At 29.7% G+C, this 23,219-nt stretch overlaps 1 protein-coding gene across 2 annotated transcripts in view; it reads left to right on the top strand.

The window, feature by feature from the left end:
- shg (DE-cadherin) overlaps nt 1–23,219 on the top strand; it is a 526,542-nt gene that overhangs the window by 430,850 nt on the left and 72,473 nt on the right. Inside the window, exon 2 of one of the 2 annotated variants that reach the window (XM_088278247.1) lies at nt 15,177–15,256. In XM_088278247.1, the coding sequence (XP_088134373.1) occupies nt 15,177–15,256 (80 nt within the window). The remainder of the gene's footprint in view (nt 1–15,176; nt 15,257–23,219) is intronic. The other variant, XM_088278248.1, reaches the window with a different exon arrangement.

The following is a 23,219-nucleotide window of genomic DNA, read 5'->3' on the forward strand; positions in this document are numbered from 1 at the left end:
TTACCGCTACATATCGCCTTGTAGAAGCATTGTCAAATTTTGCCGGAAAAAACAAATGGACTTATTTAAATACAAATTTGTCAAGAGCTGCTAATAAAGCAAGATTAGGATTAAAAAAACGCATCGCGTAGTTAGTAGATTTTTCTTAAATAACGCTTTCGGAATATCTAATAAGTTTACAAAATAAAACAACTTTGTTTTTAACCACTTTTTATTGGTACACTTTTTCAACCGGTTTCGACAAGAACTTTGTCATCATCAGGGTTTGTGTACTAATTCTAAAATATTGAAATACTCATAATAAGGTTACAGTTAATTACCCTTCCCTTACGATGCCAAAAACTTCCACGCACTCCGTACACCATATGAAAATGTGATTTAAAAAACGTGCGGAGTGCGTGGAAATTTTTGGTATCGTAAGGGAAGGGTAATTATCTATAACCTAACTATGAGTATTTCAATGTTTTAGAATTTGTATATAAACCCCACCATATGAAAATGTGATTTAAAAAACGTGCGGAGTGCGTGGAAGTTTTTGGTATCGTAAGGGAAGGGTAATTATCTATAACCTAACTATGAGTATTTCAATGTTTTAGAATTAGTATATAAACCCTGATGATGACAAAGTTCTTGTCGAAACCGGTTGGAAAAATTGTACCGACAAAAAGTGGTTAAAACAAAGTTGTCTTATTTTATAAAGTTTAATCATAAAGTATTTGTCGATTTATGTCATCAATGTTTTATATGTTGTTTATAAACTCAAACTCCAAATAGTATCCGAAACAGTTCACAAACAGTGCTCATTAAGTGGAATACTATTAACTGCACAAATACCAACATTGATTTTCAACTCCAAATAAAAGCAAAGTTTAATATCGGGCACTCCAGTAAAGTAGTACACTTCGGTTTATAAAAAAAACGAAGCGCTATTTACTTATAAAGTTTTCTTGAAGTTAGTTCCGCTATTCCCCACTGGCAGCACCAGTGCACGTTTTCGACCGGAAGTGCCCGAAAACCTCGTTTCCTACCGCTTCAAACTCGCAAATTCATTTTCAAGATTTTTTTTCTGACGTCATCCTATAGGCTGGGTAAAATATCGTTCTGACGTATGTGCATTTTATGCGCTGAATAGATTCCTCTTAAAATATTCTACTAGATCTAAATATTGTTCTCAAAATGTTATGGATTATACATTTGCATGCCTTCAATACATGAATATATGAATTATATGTAGGCGGTTTAAGCATAATTGAATTTATTTAATTTAATTAATTTAATATAAAAATGAAAAGATTTATTGAAGCCATTGGACATTTACCATCTGTAAAACTATAAGCATATATATTTACTTAATCTGCCCTCGTAGTGTAATGGTTAGCAAGTTTAGCTATCGTGCTGGAGGTCTCGAGTTCGATACCTAGGGGGGTGAAAATAATTGTTAGTTTCTTACACTCTAATATTTATTAATTATCACCCTGATCTGATCCCTGAAGCGTTGGACTGATCATGTTGCCTTCATATAAGAAACGATCAAGATAACACTCAATGCGATGTCAATGCGATGCGATGCAGTGCCTTATGCAGCATTGGGTACAGATAAGGGTTAGAAGGAGCAGAAGTAATATTTACTTCACTAACGTATTATATTATATTGTAGTTATCTCAATAGAGAATAAATACTTTATAAAATAAAACAACTTTGTTTTAACCACTTTTTATTGGTATACTTTTTCCAACCGGTTTCAACAAGAACCTGTATCGTAAGGGAAGGGTAATTTTCTTTAACCTAACTATGAGTATTTCAATGTTTTAGAATTGGTACATAAACCCTGATGATGACAAGGTTCTTATTAAAACCGGTTGAATAAAGTGCACCAATAAAAAGTGGTTTAAACAAAGTTGTTTTATTTTATAAAGTGGATAAAATGTGCCATTGAGTATCTGCGAAAAACATTAAAGAAAAGAGAAATACTAATTTTTATGAAACGGAAATATAGAATTCTCAGTGTTTACAAGACTTTCCACCTGTCATCAGCTTAAATGTTCTCATTATTTTCTTAGCTATTCTTTTGATATCGTATAACAATACGTAACGCGTAAAATCCTGTTTTTATGTACAACGATATCGACTAACTGAAAATCGAATAACTTTGTTAAACGTGGTTAAAAAGCGTGGCTTGATTTCAAAAACAATTAAAATACAATGCAATTCTACAAACTTGCTTTCGCGAGAACATTTCAACTCTTTTAACTTTTCACTCGATTATTCCAATTATGCTTTCAATGCCCTCACATAATTTATCGCATTACTATTACGAACTTAAGAGCTGCACTTTAGTCTATGCAGCTGTTTTCAACCCTCTTCATGGAAAAATAACGGTACAAATAAACTCTACTTAAAATAAAAATAAACTATAGTCCATGTAAAAATATACCCCACAGACAGTATAAATAAATTCCACTTAAAGTAAAAATAAACTCTGATTAAAAAATATGTATTTTTAGCCAACAAATTCTATTCGCTGTTAATAGTATTTTTCGTGAAAATTTACTTGACTTTCCAGTGAACAATTTATCAAACATTTTTCTAGTACTGATTTTTCTCTTATCTGCTCGTACAAGATATGATAGCAATTCCCGAACTCTGAGATGTTTTCCTGCGCGATGGCTGAATATATATTGTTTTCCTTTACATCTTTGATTTGAAACGATGTAGTATAAACTGACAATATTTTGTTGCCTATTTATTTGTAAATCATCAAAATACGTATCGATTTTCCATAACTCCCGGTGATTTTACCATATTTATAGCAACCCCGACGTAAATAAAGTATCATCGTTCTTGTCAATAAATTTGAAATAAATAATTCATTCAGTGTTTATTTTATTCATTCATTACGTAATTATATCAATATGTTTATGTATATATTTATTTATATATATTTATAAAAAAAATCAAATAAAACCCTTATCCGGACCCTAATGGTGCATAGGGCACTGCGTAATACAAACACAGTGTTATCTTGATCGTTTACACATGAAGGAAAGGTGATCAGCCCTCCGCTTTAGGTACCAGTCCAGGGTAATATTGAATAAATATTACAGTGAAAAAATCACCTTTATTTATTTTACCCCCCCTGAGAATCGAACCCGAGACCTCCAGAATGGTAGCCGAGCGTGCTGACCATTACACTACGGAGGAGAACATATATATATATATATATATATGTATATATATATATATATATATATATATATATATATATATATATATATATATATATATATATATATATATATATTATATATATATATATATAAATATATATATGTATATATATAAATATATAAATATATATATGTATATATATATATAAATATATAAATATATATATATGTATATATATATATAAATATATATATATGTATATATATATAAATATATATATATATATATATATATATATATATATATATATATATATATATATATATATATATATATATATATATATATATATAAATATATATATATATATATATATATATATATATATATATATATATATATATATATATATATATATATATATATATATATATAATATATATATATATATATATATATATATATATATATATATAATATATATATATATATATATATATATATATATATATATATATATATATATATATATATATATATATATATATATATACATATATATATATATATATATATATATATATATATATATATATATATATATATATATATATATATATATATACATATATATATATATATATATATACATATATATATATATATATATATATATATATATATATATATATATATATATATATATATATATATATATATATATATATATACATATAACTTTGTGAATGATTATATAAGACTCTCCTTGTCATTTATCATTCCTGTCATTCATCATAAAGAGTACATAAAATAAAACAAAAATGTCGTGTAAAACAACTAAAAATTCATGATTGAAAGTGGTATTACACAAAGTGAGCGATGAATGATATGGAGTGTCATTTTACACTTTTATTCGTCTTTACTGACATCATCAGACTGGCTAGACAAATTTAGATTTTTTGAATTCTGTCGAATGTAAAATAAAATAGAATTTACAATAAGTACCTTATAATATTAGTATTCAATAATTTTTCTGTTTATTTGCGTGTTTTATTTAAAACCATTTTGAGTAAGGTCAACTTGTTTTCTTAGTAATGTTTAATACTTCTTTTTTTATTATATATATTGAAATTCTTGTGGAAGTTTGTAACATCAATTGACAAACATTTTATGAATGATCAATCTGTTTCACTTATTTTAATTTTTTTGTATTAAAATATTTTTTTTAGCAGTCTTGCACTATATTTTAAAGTGATACATTAGTTCCATCCATCAAAACTTTATAAATATATTAATGGCAACATGTTTGTACATCTATTATTCAGATGCGAATTTTACATTTCCAATACAAACTGACCAGATAAATCAAAACCTACGATTTCTTCTGTATGAAAAACAGAAAAAAATAATGTTGTTCACCCGACAATAGATATATACCGATAAAAAAGTATTGGAATTTTCCCGGCCAAACGTACCGTTTTAGGATTAATTCATGAAATCTATTGTGTATTTCATCCCTTATTCCGAAAAGGGTTACGTTTTGTATTCCCTATTTGGAATGTATTCATCTATTTAACCTCGCGGTTCCAGGGGTAGGTGCTTTATATTTCGTCTTTAGGATCTGTATTTCGCAAAGAAGTCGGATTTGTGATACTTTTCGTAGGTGTATTTGATTCCGAAAACCAGAATATTTCTAATACATAAAATACTTGATTTGTAGTTCTGGCGCCCCAAAGCGGAAGGCTGTCTGCTTTTCCTGTGAATACACATTTGCACAATGAACGTCTGTCTAGTAAATTCTGTATTATATTATGTATATTATTGTGTTGTTCGTAACTTTATTGTAATTTCACAATTTGTGCTTACGTTATAATTTGTGCAATACGAACATTTTGGTAATGAAAGTGAAATTAGACTTGAAATACAGTATCTACTCAATGAATTAGGGCCACGCAGAATTTCGCGCAATTTCTCAATTCAAACAGGAATAACTCAGAGAAAACCTTGAATAAAACAACATTGAATTTTATTTACACATGAACACTTTATAACGCTTAAATTATGCATATATTTTCATATAAATATAGTTACTATTTAGTATTTCCACCTTTGGCAGAAATAACTGCCTCAATTCTTTTCGGCATACTTAAAATGCACTGTTTTATCATGTTTTTTATTTCTTCGTCTTCTGACCAAATTTTTTGAATATTTTTTTTAGACAGTCTACTGTCGGATTTGGAAATGAGTATACCTTATTTTTTAACATGCTCCATACGTTTTCTATAGGATTAAGGTCCGGAGAATTTCCAGGCCAGGGGAGCAAAGGCAGATTTTTGTTAGACAAAAATTTTATTATTGATTTAGCCGGGTGGCAAGGTGCCCCATCCTGCATGAAGGTGTATGGACCTTCTGTTGGGTCGAATGTATGGTAGAAGGGCAATAAAATTCGTTCGAGGACCTGCTTATAGGAATTTTGGTTCATTGTTCCTTCCACAAAAAACAACGGCCCAGGTAAATTGTTAATAATACATGACCAAATCATTGTTGCAGGGGGGTGTTTGATAACTTTTACCACACAGGCCTCATTGTAACGTTCCATTGGTGTTCTCCTGACGAATTGACAGCTCTCTGTCACGGCTTCTAACCGGCACTCATCACTAAAGATGACCTAAAAAATAATGAAAATTTAAGTTTAATTAAAATATATAAGTTTATTTACTAAAATGATATGTTGAAAATTCAATTTAAATAAATACCTTTTTCCAATCATCTACCGAGTAATTTCGATGTAGCTTGGCCAATTTAATCGATCCGCTTTCATTCGTGGTGTCAATTTTGGTACTTTTACAGGGCGCCTGCATTTCAGATTTACTTCGTAAAGACGTCGCCTCAGTGTTGATACCGATATATTTATACCCTCTTCTTCCAATTTTTTTTTTAATGTTTTTGCTGATGCACTACGGTTTTCTAAGGCACTTTGAACGATTTTTCGATCAGTCCTCGGTGTTGTTTTTCTAATCCTACGATAGTTCTTTCACCGATTGCTGGTGGCGGGTGACTGATTTTTTATTGATTTTGAAATTCTGTCCACTGTTTGACGAGAAACGTTTTCTTTTTTTGAAATTTCTCTATTAGATAGTATTCCTAATTTTAGTAGCACTATAACACTAGACTTTTTTTCCTCAGAAATGTCTTTACTTTTTCCCATTTTGTACTTTTCAAAAAAAACACTTGTGTTTACAAAAAAATTTTATACTTTATGAACTAAAATTAAAAATTAAGTTTTTTTCACAAGACACGATAACTATATAACCTTTCTGAACAAAACAACAACCAAATCTCAAGAAACTTCACTAATAAATGAGATAGGACTATTTTTTGAACTTTCAACTATCTGTCTACCTGTGCTAATTAGGGACCTTTCTCAGAAAAAGGGTTTGAAATTTTGTAAAGGCTTAAATAATCCAGGTATATTTTACATGTTATTGAAGGTAATACACATGATATTAGATGTCAATAGAAAACTTAAAGTATTTATGTAAAATAAATATAATAATCCAAAAGATTTCAGAGTATTCAAAAAAATAATGGGTGGCCCTAATTCATTGAGTAGATACTGTAAATAGATCTACAATATTTTATTTATTGTTTCCGTATTAATTTTGTGGTAAGACATGATGAAATTAAAAATAAAGCGCTTGTTTTTTACCACTTGAGTTATAATTATTTTATTTTACCGACTAGCTTCGGAAGCTTAAATAATTAAAGGAATACAAATAATAATGACATGAACACTATCTTGAAATAATATTTCTATTTATTTTATACCATTTGTGATATAAATTGAAGCTTTGAGAGTTGAACACTTAATTTTTATTAACGATAATATACTTAATAAAATAATTTGAAACATTTACATATGCATTCGAAATGAATCTTACCTATTTTTAATTGGAGTAAGCAATATACTTCACAAATAACAATTTATATTAAATAAAATATAATAAACGTAATCAGTCTATTACCATTATAAAATTATCTGTTTCTAAATCCTCACTGGAGGAGAGTAAGTAGCAGTAATATCCGGTGAACCTCACTACAATTGTGCAAGGTTCAATTTCGCGTGACCCCTTTTCCACCGAAACTCCCGAACGGCTTGCTTCGCGAAGAACTTGCCAAGAGAAAATGACCTCAAGTAGTCGGGAATCACGTAACCAATAAGGTAAACTGACCTCTTATGTGGTTGTACTGAGGGAAAATGGAATATTTCCACTTCCTTACGTACGAGTCACATATTCACAGCTGCGGCCAAGCCAAACTGTACTTTTATATTGATTATTATATTCAATGTTTTTATTTCGGTGAATTTAAATGATGAATGTTGACCAGTTTCCATACATTTTGGGAAGCTTAAATTTAATACATGCTTTTATAATTATTATTATTGAACACATATGCGATGCTATCTTATAAGTTCGTTAATCGTTCGTTTTTAGTTGAAAATAAAATATTCTTCCATACGGGTTACATGTTCACAGCTGCAGCCAAACCAAACTGTACTTTTATATTTATTTATGTATTAAATGTGTTTATTTCGGTGAATTAAGAAGATGAGTTTTGACCAGTTTTTATACATTATGGAATGCTTAAATTTATTCATTTTTAATACTTTTGCAATACAGATGCAATGGTACCTTGTAAGTTCATTAATCGTTTTTTTTTAGTTATAAAATTAAATATTCTTACGTACGGGTCACATATTCACTACTACGGTCAAGCCAAACTGTACTTTTATATTGATTAATATTTTCAATGTGTTTAATTCGGTGACCAGTTTTAAAACATTATGCAACGCTTCAATTTAATCATTTTTAATCCTATTATAATTGAATACAGATTCAATGCCATCTTATGAGTTCGTTAATCGATCGTTTTTAGTTCAAAATAAAATACTCATTAAAAAACGATGTGGTTTTCTTTAATCTTAATTTGATTCACATAAAAATTCACATCATAATGGCAACATCAAAAAAATCATCAAATCAAGTCGTTTTCAGTCACATTTCATATAATTTAACTTATAATTTGATCAGTTAATTTATTTACAACATTTTGAGTGTGTCCAAATATTTGTTCACAAATCTGGATTATCTCCAATTACAGGAGTTATTTTTCATATTATTTTTTGTCAAAAAATAATATAAAAAATAACTCCTGTAATTGGAGATAATAAAGATTTATGAACAAGTATTTGGACACACTCAATATGTTGTATATACCGATTTTTTGAGTTTACTAAATTGTATTTTATTGTTAAAAAAAATATAAAAATAAATTGTTTCGCCTAGTCATGGCATTTTCAAACTAATGTAATATAAACAAAAATTAGATGTTTATTTATTTTAATTTTGTTTAGTTTAATTTAATTTTGACTAATTAACTATCGCAAAGTAATATCAATTACATGTTTAATATAATACGATTTGGCCTCTTGCAAGACTTCATATCGTTCGATACTTGAAGTTTGCCAACTTCAAAGAATCCATTAATTCGTTTCTAGTCACGTATTTGAATTATTGTTCACTGATCCGAACTATTCAATCCAATTCCGGCTCCCAGTGGTTTCTCCGGCGACGAATTCATATTTGGCTTATTCGGTGGATATTTTAACCAATTTCTAGTAACAGAAATAATACTATTGTTTCATCTCGCGCTGAACAATTTCATTAATACTCGTGACTTTCTTTTGCAAAATTGTAAAGGAGACTCGCCTTTTTTGTGTGATCGGAATATCATATTAATCCGACCTAAATATTTTTCTGTTTTATTTTTCAACAACTACCAATCGGCAAAATAGATTTCAGATTTATGACATTGATCCCCATTTTACTCATTTTGGCCCTTCGAAAAAATCTCCAAAATTTCTTATATTTAATTACTGTTTTTTTTGTTCAAAATTTGACTTAAAAAAAAAACAATTTGTGAAGCATAAAACCCCACATATTACTCATTTTGGCCCTCCAAAAAATCTTCAATTTTTTAATATATTTAATTACTGTTTTTTTGTTCAAATTTTGATATAAAAAAAAATAATTTGTGAAGCATGAAAACCCTTATCCGCATCCGATGGTGTATAGGGCACTGCATCATATAAACGCAGTGTTATCTAAATCGTTCACACGTGAAAGAAAGGCGATCAGCCTTCAGCTTCGGGTACCATCCAGGGTAAGATAGGATAAATATTAGAGTGAAAATTTACTTACTAATTAATTACCCCCAACCTGGGAATCTAACCCGGGACCTCCAACACGGTAGCCGAGCGTGCTGATCATTACACTGTTACATTGTAAAATATGCAATAATAATTTGTTTTTAATCTTTTTTAAAAACATATATTTTTGTGTACATAGTACATATATACCAATTATGGATTTTTAAAAAGGGTCGTTTTTTTCACCCTTGTTATTCTTTCTCTTGTGATTTTTAAATCCCCAACTATTTCCCGAATTAAAATGATTAAGTATACGTTTTTAGTTTTTACCCTTCCATTTAAATAATTGGTTAACATTTCTTACAACGTAATTGCGGTTAATTATTTTTTTATGTTCGTTTCGTGTGTTAGTTTTTGTGTCTAATTAAATTAATGACATTTTTTCATAATTGACCAACGCTAAAAGGAACTTTTATTGATCATTTTACTTTCGTAAATCTTTTAAGATTTCTCTCAAAATTTAAAGGAATACTGAAACTTATTATTTTAATTTTTTTAAATTTATTTGACAGTCACCCAGTGAGAGGATGTTTCTGCCAGTGTCAAGTCTAATTATTATTTACAAATAAAATAACAATAAAAAATAATAAATACAACAAATAAATAAAAATAAAATATAGGTTGAATGCGTTAGCTTTACCTTTTCAGAAATTATCACTGCGATTCTAGATTTTGTTTCAGACAATATGTGTATAAATACGCACACACACACATATACATGTAATAAAATACCTAGGTACCTACCTATACATTTTATTAACTACTTACAAATAGTACCTACATAAAACAGTTCTACCACCTGATGTCGCATGCGTCGCACTGAATAAAACAAAAGACATCAGATAGAAAAAATATAATATTGTTAACTGTCAGAATCAGATAGATAGAAAATTATTGTAAAGATTAATTAAGAATAAACTTTTTTTTATCGTTTCTTTAATTACAAAGCAACACATTGTTTATTTTATTATTATACACCCACTTTACATATTATTTACACCCAATTTACGAAGGAAAATATTACCACGCCATATACATATTTATGTAAAAAAATATATTTACCCATGAAGTTTTGAATGTGAGTACGTAATCCATATCAATACACAAAATTAAAAAGCAAATATGACCCACAAAAAAGTTATGTAACTGTTTGTTATGTATTTTAGGATTAAAATAAATATTTTACAAGAATTTACATATATCAGAGACAACTAGCTTTCGATAATCCAAACGAGTATTTTCCCCCAATGAATTGATGAATAAATCAGCGATTTAAAAAAACCTTTTGTTTTTATCCATATTTTTGACACCAAGGATATTCGCAATTTTCATATGTTATATTTGAAGTATTTTCATAGTGTAATTATATACTTTTCAAAATATTCCCATAGTGATTCATTTGTCTTCTTTCTCTCTTTTTTATTTTTATTTTTGTGTAAATGACAGACTATAACGATTTCACACATTTGACCTGATGATGGAATAGTTATCCCGAAACCGGTAGTCTAGAAGTTGTATTTTTTAAAGGGGTATTACACAAAGTGAACGATGAATGATAAAGATAGTGTTAATTATATAAAATTTAATTTAAAAAAAAAATTATTATAAAAAAAATGTGTTGTATTAGTATGACGTGTGTATAAATATTTTCGGATCAGTTGCAGTATAACACGTATAGGAAATCACGTAGTGTTTGCTTCTAAGGTTAAATCATGTATGAACACATTTTCCCGACATCGAATATCCACTACGGAGCACTCCACAGTCGGCTTATCCAATTTCCTGATATTAGGTGACTTTTCTAGCTCCTCGTTCGGGGCTCTATACAGACTTTGACTCCATACAGCGATGCGGAACCTTTTATCAAAGAAATATTACCCTTTGAAAAGTCTATAATATTGTAGATATCTCGTCATAGATGAAGAAGACTATGGGAGAATATGGAAGCGTCACCCTCTAGTGACTCTCGCACACTGTGTTTCAAGTTTAATCAGTATATCTAGAAGTTTCAAGAATTTGAGTAGTTTGGTTATCAAGTAGAATTGGTGAATGTTACACGTGCATAAAGTGATCACACCAGCATATGACAGGCCCAGTAAATACCCAGAATTCCATATTCTTCTTCATGTATATTGAGACGTAAAAATAATGTAAAAAATAACTCCTAATTTGAGATATTCAGATTTGTGAACAAGTATTTGGACACACTCAAAATAAAGGCAATATATCTCACCTCATTCCAAAGTTAGTTGTGTCAATCGACTCCACGTGTGTTTCGTTACTGTCCTCGTGGATTAAAATAATGAATATCTCTCTTAAAAATCAGTTTAGTGTTACTAAGTCGTTTTAAACATTATTTGAAGCATTTTATTTGTAATTTCATATGTTGGTAGAATGTCAAAAGGTATTATGGTGGTGCTCAAATAAATGTCTTTTACATTTAATATTTATATAAAATAGTATTTATTTTAAATAAGGCTGAATAAACAACAGATCCTCCCTGGGTAGTCTGTTGACTTAATAGGACGTCGATTTAAATGAAAATATACCCTTCATATGTTTGACGATGGTATCCTACCCCTTTCGCAGCAAACCCCTCGCTAAGCTGGACGTAAGGCGGTCAGACTCCAAACCGAGACTACCATATTGTGAAACTTTTCCTTGTCGGACTGTCTCGTCGAAACCGTTTTTGCCTCAAATATTTTTTGCCTTATACCCACGTTCGTGCTCGTATATATATGTACGTATATGAACATTCTCTTCCATTTACGAATATGGCAAAAAGCCTTTGACAGTATATTTACAGTATGTGGAATTCTAAAAAATCTGAAAAAAATGGAATTGTGATTGAATATTTTTACAGGCTTTCAAAATGAAATAATATTATCAATGTTTTTTTATTATTTTTTTGACATCTCAACACCGTCCAATCAAGCCTACCTACCAAGCCTATGACGGTCGTAAACCCTGTAAATGCGCAAACTTCCAAATTCTTCTTCATCTATGTTAAGATTTCAAAAACGTAATAAACAACTCCATAGCGGAGATAATTCAGATTTGTAAACAAATATTTGGACTCACTCAAAATGTTTTTATTTTAACTGTTTGCATTTCTAAATGAATCTATGACACTCTCAATACTACTTTTACAATATATTCTATCCTTTATCTGCACTCAATAGTGAATAGGGCACTGCATCGTATAGAAGCAGTGTTATCTTGATCAGTTATTAGATTAAAACCAATATTTTTAGCTTTTCCACTTTATTTTTATTTGACCAGCGACCGGGTTTCGTCGTTACCGACATCATCAGACTGGTGGGTCTGATCCATCCACCAGTCTGATGATGTCGGTAACGACGAAACCCGGTCGCTGGTCAAATAAAAATAAAGTGGAAAAGCTAAAAATATTGGTTTTAATCTAATAACATATTAAAATTGCAATTCCATCACGAAGTGTCAGTGGATAATATAAATCTATTATATTGATCATTAATTTCATAAAGGTAAACGCACAATAAGTTTGTTTATTTTGTTAGAAGAATTTTCTTGTAATGTGTTTATCGTTTATAATATTCGTAATTCTCAAAATATTGTTGATATTTGTCATTCTCAAAATACTGTTATTATTCGTGATCGTATTTTTCGTGGTTTCGTGGACTTAGTTAAAATTTTTGTTATATTCTTTTTATTGTTTTATGTGTTTATGGTTAATATTCGTAATTCTCAAAGTATTGACAATATTATTAATAGTACAATTTATATTTGAAGCATTTACTTTGTGATTTAACATTTTAAAATTAAAATGTAACATTGTTTTGAAATCACTATAAGTATTTTATTATAACTTGATTATGATGTCTACCGGTTTTGAAGGTAACTGCTAGTTTATCAAGACTGATTAATATAATTATTAATTGATAAAGAAGCGGTTAGCTTCTATACCGGTAGAAATTATAATCAAGTTAAAGTAAAATATACATAGTGATCTTAATTAAAACAAAGTTACATTTTAATTATTATATGTATTAATAATCGTATTTCGCATGGTTCTTAGACCTACTTCGCATATTTTTTGATAAGAATTTTATTGTTGAATCTGTTAATTGTTAATATTCGCAATTCTCAACATATTTATAAAAATATTTTTTTAATAATATTATTAACTGTATCATATCGCTCTCTCCTTTCAAGACCGTCATAAATCAAAAATCGTCAATTTCCTGTTGTGCATGTTTTCAGAATGCCCAGAAAATGTTCTATATCCCAGCAAAAGAGGCATATTTTAAACTTTATATTTACCCGCTACAGGGCAGAAAGTGTTATTTTTGCATTTTGAAGAAAATGTATTGTTTAAATATTTTTTTTAAATATACTTAATATTTTTAAAATAAATAAAAAACCTTCAGGTTTTACCTAAAAAGATCTGTTGCACAGTAAAAAGTTCAATAAGTAGCTTGATATTTATTTTTAAAACTTTGTATTATATTTTTAAACTTTAAAATCTTCAAAAATACTTGATTTTTCATTTATGATGTTCTTGAAAGGAGGGAGCAATATATTGTATGTTATCTTTTTAAAAAAAAATTATTATTAGATTAAAACCAATATTTTTAGCTTTTCCACTTTTTTATTTGACCAGCGACCGGGTTTCGTCGTTACCGACATCACCAGTCTGATGATGTCGGTAACGACGAAACCCGGTCGCTGGTCAAATAAAAAAGTGGAAAAGCTAAAAATATTGGTTTTAATCTAATAATAAATTAAAAATGCAATTCCATCACGAAGTGTCAGTGGATAATATAAATCTATTATATGTTATCGTCTTTTTTAGGCTCAGTTTACATGTTTCGTTATAGAATCATCTTAAATTTATAGGTGTTTATTCGCTGGAAAAATATACCGATGTCCGATTTCACGCACCATTTAATTAGTTTTTTTTTTCATTATAAAATAAACATTTATTTTTCTCGCATTCACTCGAAGCAATTTTTCATTTTGTTCGCGCTATCAATTTATTTCACAGAGCATTGCCTTTGTCGATACCTTTGAACTCATTATTGCTTGCGCTGTTCGTACTTTTCTAATCAACTTGAATAATTGAATACAGATATTGATTTTCGATTAGCTCCCCTATTTCAGAGACGAATCGTACCGATATCCCTTCTGAGGTAGTACGTAGTATTTTGTCACCTTAACCCCTTGAAACGTAAACAAGTTTGTATATAATAGAAAAAAACATACTTATAACATTAACTAATAGAAATAATAACATACCTTTTAAAATAATCGTAATATAAGCATTAACGATTTTTTTGTAATCATTATCTGTATCGGGCCATGCGTGGACAAAGTTTAGTTGAATTAAATGAAAATTATAGATAATAATCACCGTACTTTGCTAATACGGTTCATTTCACATTACTTTTAAAGCAATTAATGTATTCAATATGTATGAAACTACTATGCAAACGTAAAACATTGAAAATGCTTAGTGACAGGAGCTATCAAAAAGTAAGCTGCCCTCATGAGCAATTTTGAGTATTGCATGTGTTGTTGTTACGTTAAACATATGACGCTATAATAGCTGTATTTTTTGTTTGTTTTTTGGTGTTGTTTTTTTTGTTTACCTGTGATAATGTAAAAATACGGATCACGAGTGCATTTCTTAGGATAATTGTGGAATGCGAAGAAAATAAAATAATTGAATATAATGTTTTTTTTTTGGTTTTTCAGAAGATGCGAGACGGCAGCAACATCATATGAGATTACGTCACTCCAGACACCTGGATTCCATAAGACCATTCGAAGGGACTGTGAGTACTTTTTTCTTCACAACATAATAAATTACATTATAATAAAAAAAAAAGTTCATTAAAATTTATATCTTTAATTTTTTTCTTTTTGAGTTCGATCCCGAACCATAAAACAGAATTTCATTATTTTCAAACCAAGGCATTAGAAATGCATTTATTTAAATTTATATTATGGAGTCTCATTGAGACAATATTTTAAGGCATTACAGGGTTTGCGACTTGTTATCAGTTGGCTTCAGTGATCAATTTATACACTTGTGTTACGTTTACCATTCTGCCTATTATATCATATACCATTATTTGAAAAAAAATGTATATATGCACTGTTGGATTCTTTCCGTGTGTTAGTTGTAATATCGACAGTTGTTAATTTTTCTGTATACTCGTAAAGTGATCACTTAAGCCAGCCAAATATCAGGTTGCTATCCCTTTAATTCTTGGATTTTCATCTTCTTTTGTATAAAAAAACGTTATATGCTTCGTATTAGATGCGTATAAAAATAGTATATTTAATTTAAATATAATTATATTCAAGGTGTGGTAGGTATTCTACTACATAGATTATGCATTTTGAATGCATACATTATTTTTATGACTCATAGGTTTAAATACGAGAAGTTGAATATATAATGAACGTTTAAAACACACATCGCTCACTCCTTTCAAGAACGTCATAATTCAAAAAACTTGATTTTTCAGGAGATCGTTTTTAAAATTTAAAAATGTAATACAATGTATTCAAAATAAATATCAAGCCACTTATTGAACTTTTTACTGTGCAACAGATCTTTTTAGGTAAAAACTGAAGGTTTTTTCTCCATTTGAAAAATATTTTGTATTTTTAAAAAAATAATTAAACAATACCTTTTCTTCAAAATGCAAAAACAACACTTTCTGCCCTGTAGCGGGTAAATAATAAGTTAAAAATATGCCGCTTTTGCTGGGATATAGTAAATTTTCTGGACATTCCAAAAACATGCACAACTGAAAATTTACGATTTTCGATTTATGACGTTCTTGAAAGGAGTGAGCGACATGACTTCCCTAAAAGTGAGACAACGTCTGAATAATATATTTTTGTCTGAATCGATAATAGCTTATAGATTTAATTAAAAATTCATATTGATAAATTAGAAATTATTTCTTGATATTGTAATTCGGAACGCTTTGAAACAGGACTATTGATTTCAACGTATTTCATTTAATAATTGTTTTGTAGACGTAGACATAAAGTAATATTAAACGTAGACATTAAGTAGTATTTAAACCTGACGTTGATACTTGTGAAACGTGTTTGGCACACCGTATAATTAAGCTTAAATAACTTTAATCAACACAATACTAAAATATATAAGCACACACACTTATTTACGCACTCGTGTGTATACATTAAAAATGTAATACACCTAAATATTAATCAATCAAGAAAACAAAACAGTAGATGAAATAAAACAATATCGTTATTTTTATAACGATGTTTCCCTATGTAGTTGAAGTGTTATAATTTATAAGCTTAAATTAAATATTAATATTCAACCTAGTTACTTTCCTCATTAGGAGAGTAACCTATTTCAGAATAATATTTCATACTGTAGAAAAATTATTAATTCGACATATTGTTTTTTTTTAAATTTTATTCGTGCTTATAGAATTGTGTTAGTCATTAATATCGAGTAAGTCATTTTTTCCCTCATTTTTACGTCACATATTATTTTTTAAAACCATACGAACACTTGAAGCATTTTTCGGATTAACAATTTATTCATTTACAACATTTTGAGTGTGTCCAAATACTTGTTCATAAAATCTGGATTATCTCCAATTACAGCAGTTATTTTCATATAATTTTTTGACATCTCATCAAAGATGAAGAAGAATATGAATATTTACATCTCACCAATAGATGTCTCTAGTGAAGTTCTAGTGATTCAAGAACAAGGTTTCTAAATTGGTTCATATACATAGAGCTTCCAAGAATTTGAGTAGTGTGGTTGTCAATAATGGGTAGAATTGGTGAATGTTACACGTGTGTAAAGTGATCACTTAAACCAGCCTATGACGGTCGTTAGCCCCGTAAATGCCCAGACTTCCATATTTTTCTTCATCTTTGATGAGATGTCAAAAAAATTATTCATTTGGTATGTAAGAATCACAGAACATCGCCGTGGTTTTACAAGTAATTATTTTTCAGAGATCACTTAAGCCAGCCAAATGTTAGGTCGTAAGCTGTGGAATCTTCAGACTTCTATCTTATTTCGTATAAAAACGATAGATGCTTCGTCTCACTTGAGATTTACAATATATTTTAATATAGGAAATTTGAATAAGGGATACGTTGTACTACATAGATTATTAAGTTTTGCCTGTGTTCAATAACACGTGTGAATCTCAAATTTACATAGATTTCTAAGTATGCATTGTAATATTGAAGCTCAGCTTTCAATCTAGTCCTAAAGAACTTCCTGTTATGGATAACGATTGCACGGAACAGGGTGTTTGTCTAGCGTATGATAGTATGTGTAGGGATTGTTTCTACAGACTGTCAAATTGACAGTTGACTTGTAGTCAGTACGTTTCACCATTTCACCATGAATAGACTGAATGACCATTATGCGCGTCGTAGACTCAGTGAATGGGCCGAAAACCATCTTCAGCTTATCCTCTTTTTCAACGCAAAATTTTGCTCACCGATGAGGCACATTTTTCGTTAAATGGCTGTCAATAAGCAGAATTTCCGAATTTCGAGTGGGGAAAATCCAGAAGCCTTTGTCCAGACGCCCTTACATACATTAAAATCCTGTTTGGTGTACTTTTTGGGCAGGTGGAATCATCGGCCCATATTTTTTTAATACGATGCCGGCCATAATGTTACGGTCAATAAAGAGCGCTACAGACCCACGATTACTGACTTCTTCGTACCTCGGTTGAATGGCATAGATGTGACAGAGCTGTGGTTTCAACAAGATGGCGCAACATGCCACACGGCGGGTGCCACCATCAAATTATTGCGGGAAATTTGAATTTTTATAGCTCTGAAAAAAACACCCTTTATAGAATACATATTAATAATCTTTGGGATTTCCACAATTATTCAATAATAGTACGCGTCTATGTCATGTAATACATATTAAATGTCTGTTCGCATTTTGCGAGCTGATGCCAATCACTGCGCAGGGGTACATCCCACTTGGTTCAATAAACCCCTGTTTCGGGATTTACTGAAGTGCTAAAGGCAAAATGTATTACCGTACATTTGTATACCATATGTATACATTATGTATGTCGTAAGTCACAAGTAGTACATAGATTCCTTTTACTATTGGGTACGTTACATATAATATTCATATATTTGATATGTAGGTCTATTTATGCAAATTGTAGAAAAATTGCAACCACGTTATCTCATTCGTCTTCGATCCACTTCACGATCAATATTTTCAATTTTGACCAAATTGCGTACCTACGTTTAAAGCCTTTATTGGGTAAAATAATATATTTCCATCCAACATTAGCCAGGGATAAAAAAAAAGTATAAAACATATATTTTTTTCGTTTAACTAATTGTCTAACGTTTCTTGAACGACCAAAAAGCTTAGAGAATGATTTGTATTAATAAGAAATACTACTTATAATTGTAGAGTTTATCCAAATTTTAACTTATCGTCGTTTGTTATTTCGTTAAACTTAATGTTGTGTATTGCCTATTGATGATATCGTTCAAATATTTAAGTACCATAATTCAAATATGAATGGATCCATTTTACTGCGCTTTGAGCGTAGATTATTTATTATTCCGAATGATTCTTTTTTCGTGGAGTGAAATGATGGGATGGTATGATTTCAAAAGCAAAAATTTATAACCGACGAACTATAAAAACTTTCGTAATACCAGCTAAAGCTTTATTGACGGCAAACTTTTCAAACGAGCTGCGGGCATATTAGTTTGCATATGAAATGGTTTATCACCCCTTCCATACGTACGATTGTTTTCATGGATATTTCAATTTTTATCATATGTTTGTTAATTTTTATTTATTTTCATCAGGATATTTTAGTATTCAAACGCACCTTTAAATAACGTTTATCTTCATAAACGCTATCTGAACTAATTTAAAATTTGCACGGAGTTGAATTTTATGGTGAATTTCTGATATTTTCAAACAGAAAATTTAATATGTTTGATAAAAATGCTGAATTTTCAATGATCGAAAACTACACAAACTTAAATCACTAAATACGAAGTTACTCATAAACTTACCATGTCCCATGTATTTGGAATAGGATCCGCTACTAAGGAATATATTTAAATAAAAACAAGTCATATTTACGAGACTTCATAAAAATTTTACCACATTTTCTTAAAATCGATTGTGCTGCGTATTTTGATGTATTCTTTATCATTTTTAAATACTGTATTTGAAACAGTGTCTAAAAATGATGCGGAATGCATCGAAACACGTGTCATAGTAGGTTTTACTTGCTAAATATCACTGTTTCTAAGTAGTATTACTAAGTAAATTTTTGATTAAAAATGTATAGATTTTAACAGAAAGTGATTGCCGAATCAATTATTGAAATCGTTCTTACTGTTTTTTTTTAAATACTAAATCAATCAGATAATTTAAATGGGATGTATCGCATTTCCATTCACTGATCTTTTTACTAAGAACTTGTGAAATTGAAAATATGTTTACAAGATTCTTCTCCACGCTTTTAAGAAGAAAAAAAACTTTCTAAGCAACAAAAGTTTTAAATCCCAAACCTGGTAAATTCATTGTGAGACTAATGTTAGCATTATTCGTCAACCCATTTTGGGTTATGCTGAGCTTTTTGTTACACTTAGTAATACACAAGCTTTGGTAACTTGTATATAAAGACCATTGTGTTACGTGTACTTTAGATATTTGTCAGATGTGTATGTCGAAGTGGGAGGTCCTCAATTGACATTTTGACGCACATAGTTATATATATGCATATGTGTAACTTAACATTAGTTTATATGATGGCAGGAAACGTCCCTTCATTGTTCATATATTATGGTTATGAGTACAATAATTGTACGTCGTAATGTAATAGTAGTTCGTAAAATAAATAGCTGTTTTCGTCACTAAAAACCAAATCTCTTTCCTAGTGCGGGGAAAACATTCTTAATTGACATGACATTTTTCGTCACATACTTGCATAAGGTTGCTGTCTTGGAAGTATCATTATGAAAGGAATAACATTTTAAATGTACTAAGCCCTTCATTCTTAAGCATAAAGTGTTAATTTCTTGAATGTTTTTCGCAGATACTTTGTGGCACATTTTATAAACTTTATAAAATAAAACAACTTTGTTTTAACCACCCTTTATTGGTTCACTTTATCCAACCAGTTTCGACAAGAATATTGCCATCATCAGAGTTTATTTACTAAATTCTAAAACATTGTAAAAATGAAAAAACATTGTAAAAATAAAACATTCTAAAACATTAATATACTAGTTATTGACTATAATCTAACTATGAGTATTTCAATGTTTTAGAATTTAGTACATAAACCCTGATGATTACAAGGTTCTTGTCGAAACCGGTTGGATAAAGTGTACCAATAAAAGTGGTTAAAACGAAGTTTTTTATTATTTTATTAAGTTTATAAAGTGTTAAATTCATTATTCGCATTGCTAGATGGAGAAGAGCTTACAACAACATAATGATATCTGTTAAATAGTACAGATAACAGTTATCAAAGTTTAAAAAACAAGCTTGGATGATAGATGATAGATGTTCGAATGGTGATATAAGGAAAGAATGCAAGGCTGAGATAAGCATTACCGAAAAAATTAATAAAGGTGTATTCACATGGTTTGGACATGTGAATCGAATGAGGCTAATGTGGTTGGTAATAGAAGCAGATGAAGACCAAGGAAAACTTACCGTGATTTATCTTACCGTATTTGAAATACTTGGGCTTGGTTAGATCAAGAGTAGGAATAATCGGTAGGCATGTATGAGGAGATGCATCAATGTGGAGTACGCGAAGATTGTTTCCAAATAAAGATTGGTGTAGCGTTCTATTCTATTCTACCTACTCCTGAGAGGAAGCGGTGTTATGGTTAATTGGAGAGTTAGTTATTGTTATCGAAACTAAAAGGAAATCAAGTTAGTAAGTAAGCCTTTTTAAAAAATCAGCTAACACATTATTTTAAAATTTTCTAGTCTTCAATGTATAATACACACACAATAAAAAAAACCTTCAAGTAAGACTTTTTAATGTAAATTTAAAAATCAGTACTTCCTTAAAACCTCAAAATGATTTCAGAATGTTTAACTCCACACCGAGCAATTCAAAGAAAATTATAAATATTTTGGAATTAAATATTACAATAACCTCCTTACGGATATCGAAAAATTAAAAATTTAAGTTGCTACGAATGAAAATAAAACATGAGAAATTTAAAATACAACAAACAAAAGAACATTATATTATATCCTTAATTAAGTATGTATAAAAAATATTTTTTCTTTGTTAGTCCCTCTCCAAGCAAAAAAGCTTAGTCCTTATTTTTTTTTGGAGAGGCATAACGTTATTAGAAGAAGCTTAATTATAACGTAGTAATCCTAATAAATTAATGTGAAATAATTTGTGTAACAATATTAAAATGAAAATCTATTATCGTTTTTATATGATTCGATCTAATTTCATTTCAAGGTCTTGAAAATTCACATTTATTATTTATGTTTTATTGAGCAGGTTTTTTTATACATAAATTAGTATTTTAAAACAGTTTTTTTTCTTCATTTTTTAAACATTTAAATATTATGATGATTTAATATTTACAGGGCTTACGATCGTCATAGGCTTGGTTAAGTGATCCCTTGACACACGTGTAACATTTACGAATTCTACCAATGATAGACAACCACAGTACTCAAAATTTTGGAACTTCTAGATATGTTGATCAAACTCGTAACATAGTATGTGCGAGTTCACAACTGCCATCTATTTTGGAATCAGGAAAGCTTTTATTAAGCACAGACTCTTTCCATTTGTATGTGAGGTCCGAATTCAGAATTATATTCACACACTTGAGAAACGCCTGAAAACATGATTTTTCAATTTATTATTTTAGCTTATAATTTGACCAGATAGTTAATATATTCTAAAGAAAAATAGTGTATCCAAATACTTGTTTGAAAATTCAGATTATTTCCAGTTACGAGTTATTTTTTCAATTGAAATGTAAAAAATTACCCCTAAGTGGAGATAATCCAGATTTGGGAACAAGCATTTGGACCCATTCAAAATGTTGCAAGTAAAACAGTTTGATCTTTAATTTAGTATTATGCTTGCTATATTTTACTGAAGGTTAAAACCACTCATGGAAAATCTTAAAGCATCGTTTGAGCACTTGCGCACTACATGGAATTTTATTATCCGGCAGTCCGGTTAGCATGTAAAAACGGATGATTGGCTTGTGCTTTTGTCCGTCTTTCTTCGGATCGATGCGTGAACACGATGCGCGTGAACTCGATCACGCTAAACTGTCGTAGTCACTTTTATTTGAAAAAATGACGGGCTGCCGGATGGTATAATTCCGTGTCGTGCACAAGCGCCCTTAGGACATTTGTGCACTACACGGAATCACACGGAATTTTACCGCCCGGCACGACAGTTAGCATTTAAAACGGATGATTATCTTGGATTGGCTCGTGCTTTTGTCCATCTTTCTTCGGATCGGTGCTCTTGATCGATGCGTGAACACGGTGCGCGTGAACTCGATCACGCTAAACTGTCGTAGTCACTTTTATTTGAAAAAATGACGGGCTGCCGGATGGTATAATTCCGTGTAGTGCACAAGCGCCCTTAGACTTGGCGTTTTTACCTCAACAAAGCGTTATGTGGTAACACGTGCGGGAAATATTACTACCCTCGCAGGTACTTATTTTTGGTCGGTAATCTTTATTCTGAGATATTTCCAAAA

The sequence above is a fragment of the Brachycentrus maculatus genome, unplaced genomic scaffold (genome assembly GCF_059751285.1).
Source record: "Brachycentrus maculatus isolate JH-2025_06_01 unplaced genomic scaffold, ASM5975128v1 h1tg000055l, whole genome shotgun sequence".
In the NCBI taxonomy this organism is placed as follows: Eukaryota; Metazoa; Arthropoda; class Insecta; order Trichoptera; family Brachycentridae; genus Brachycentrus; species Brachycentrus maculatus.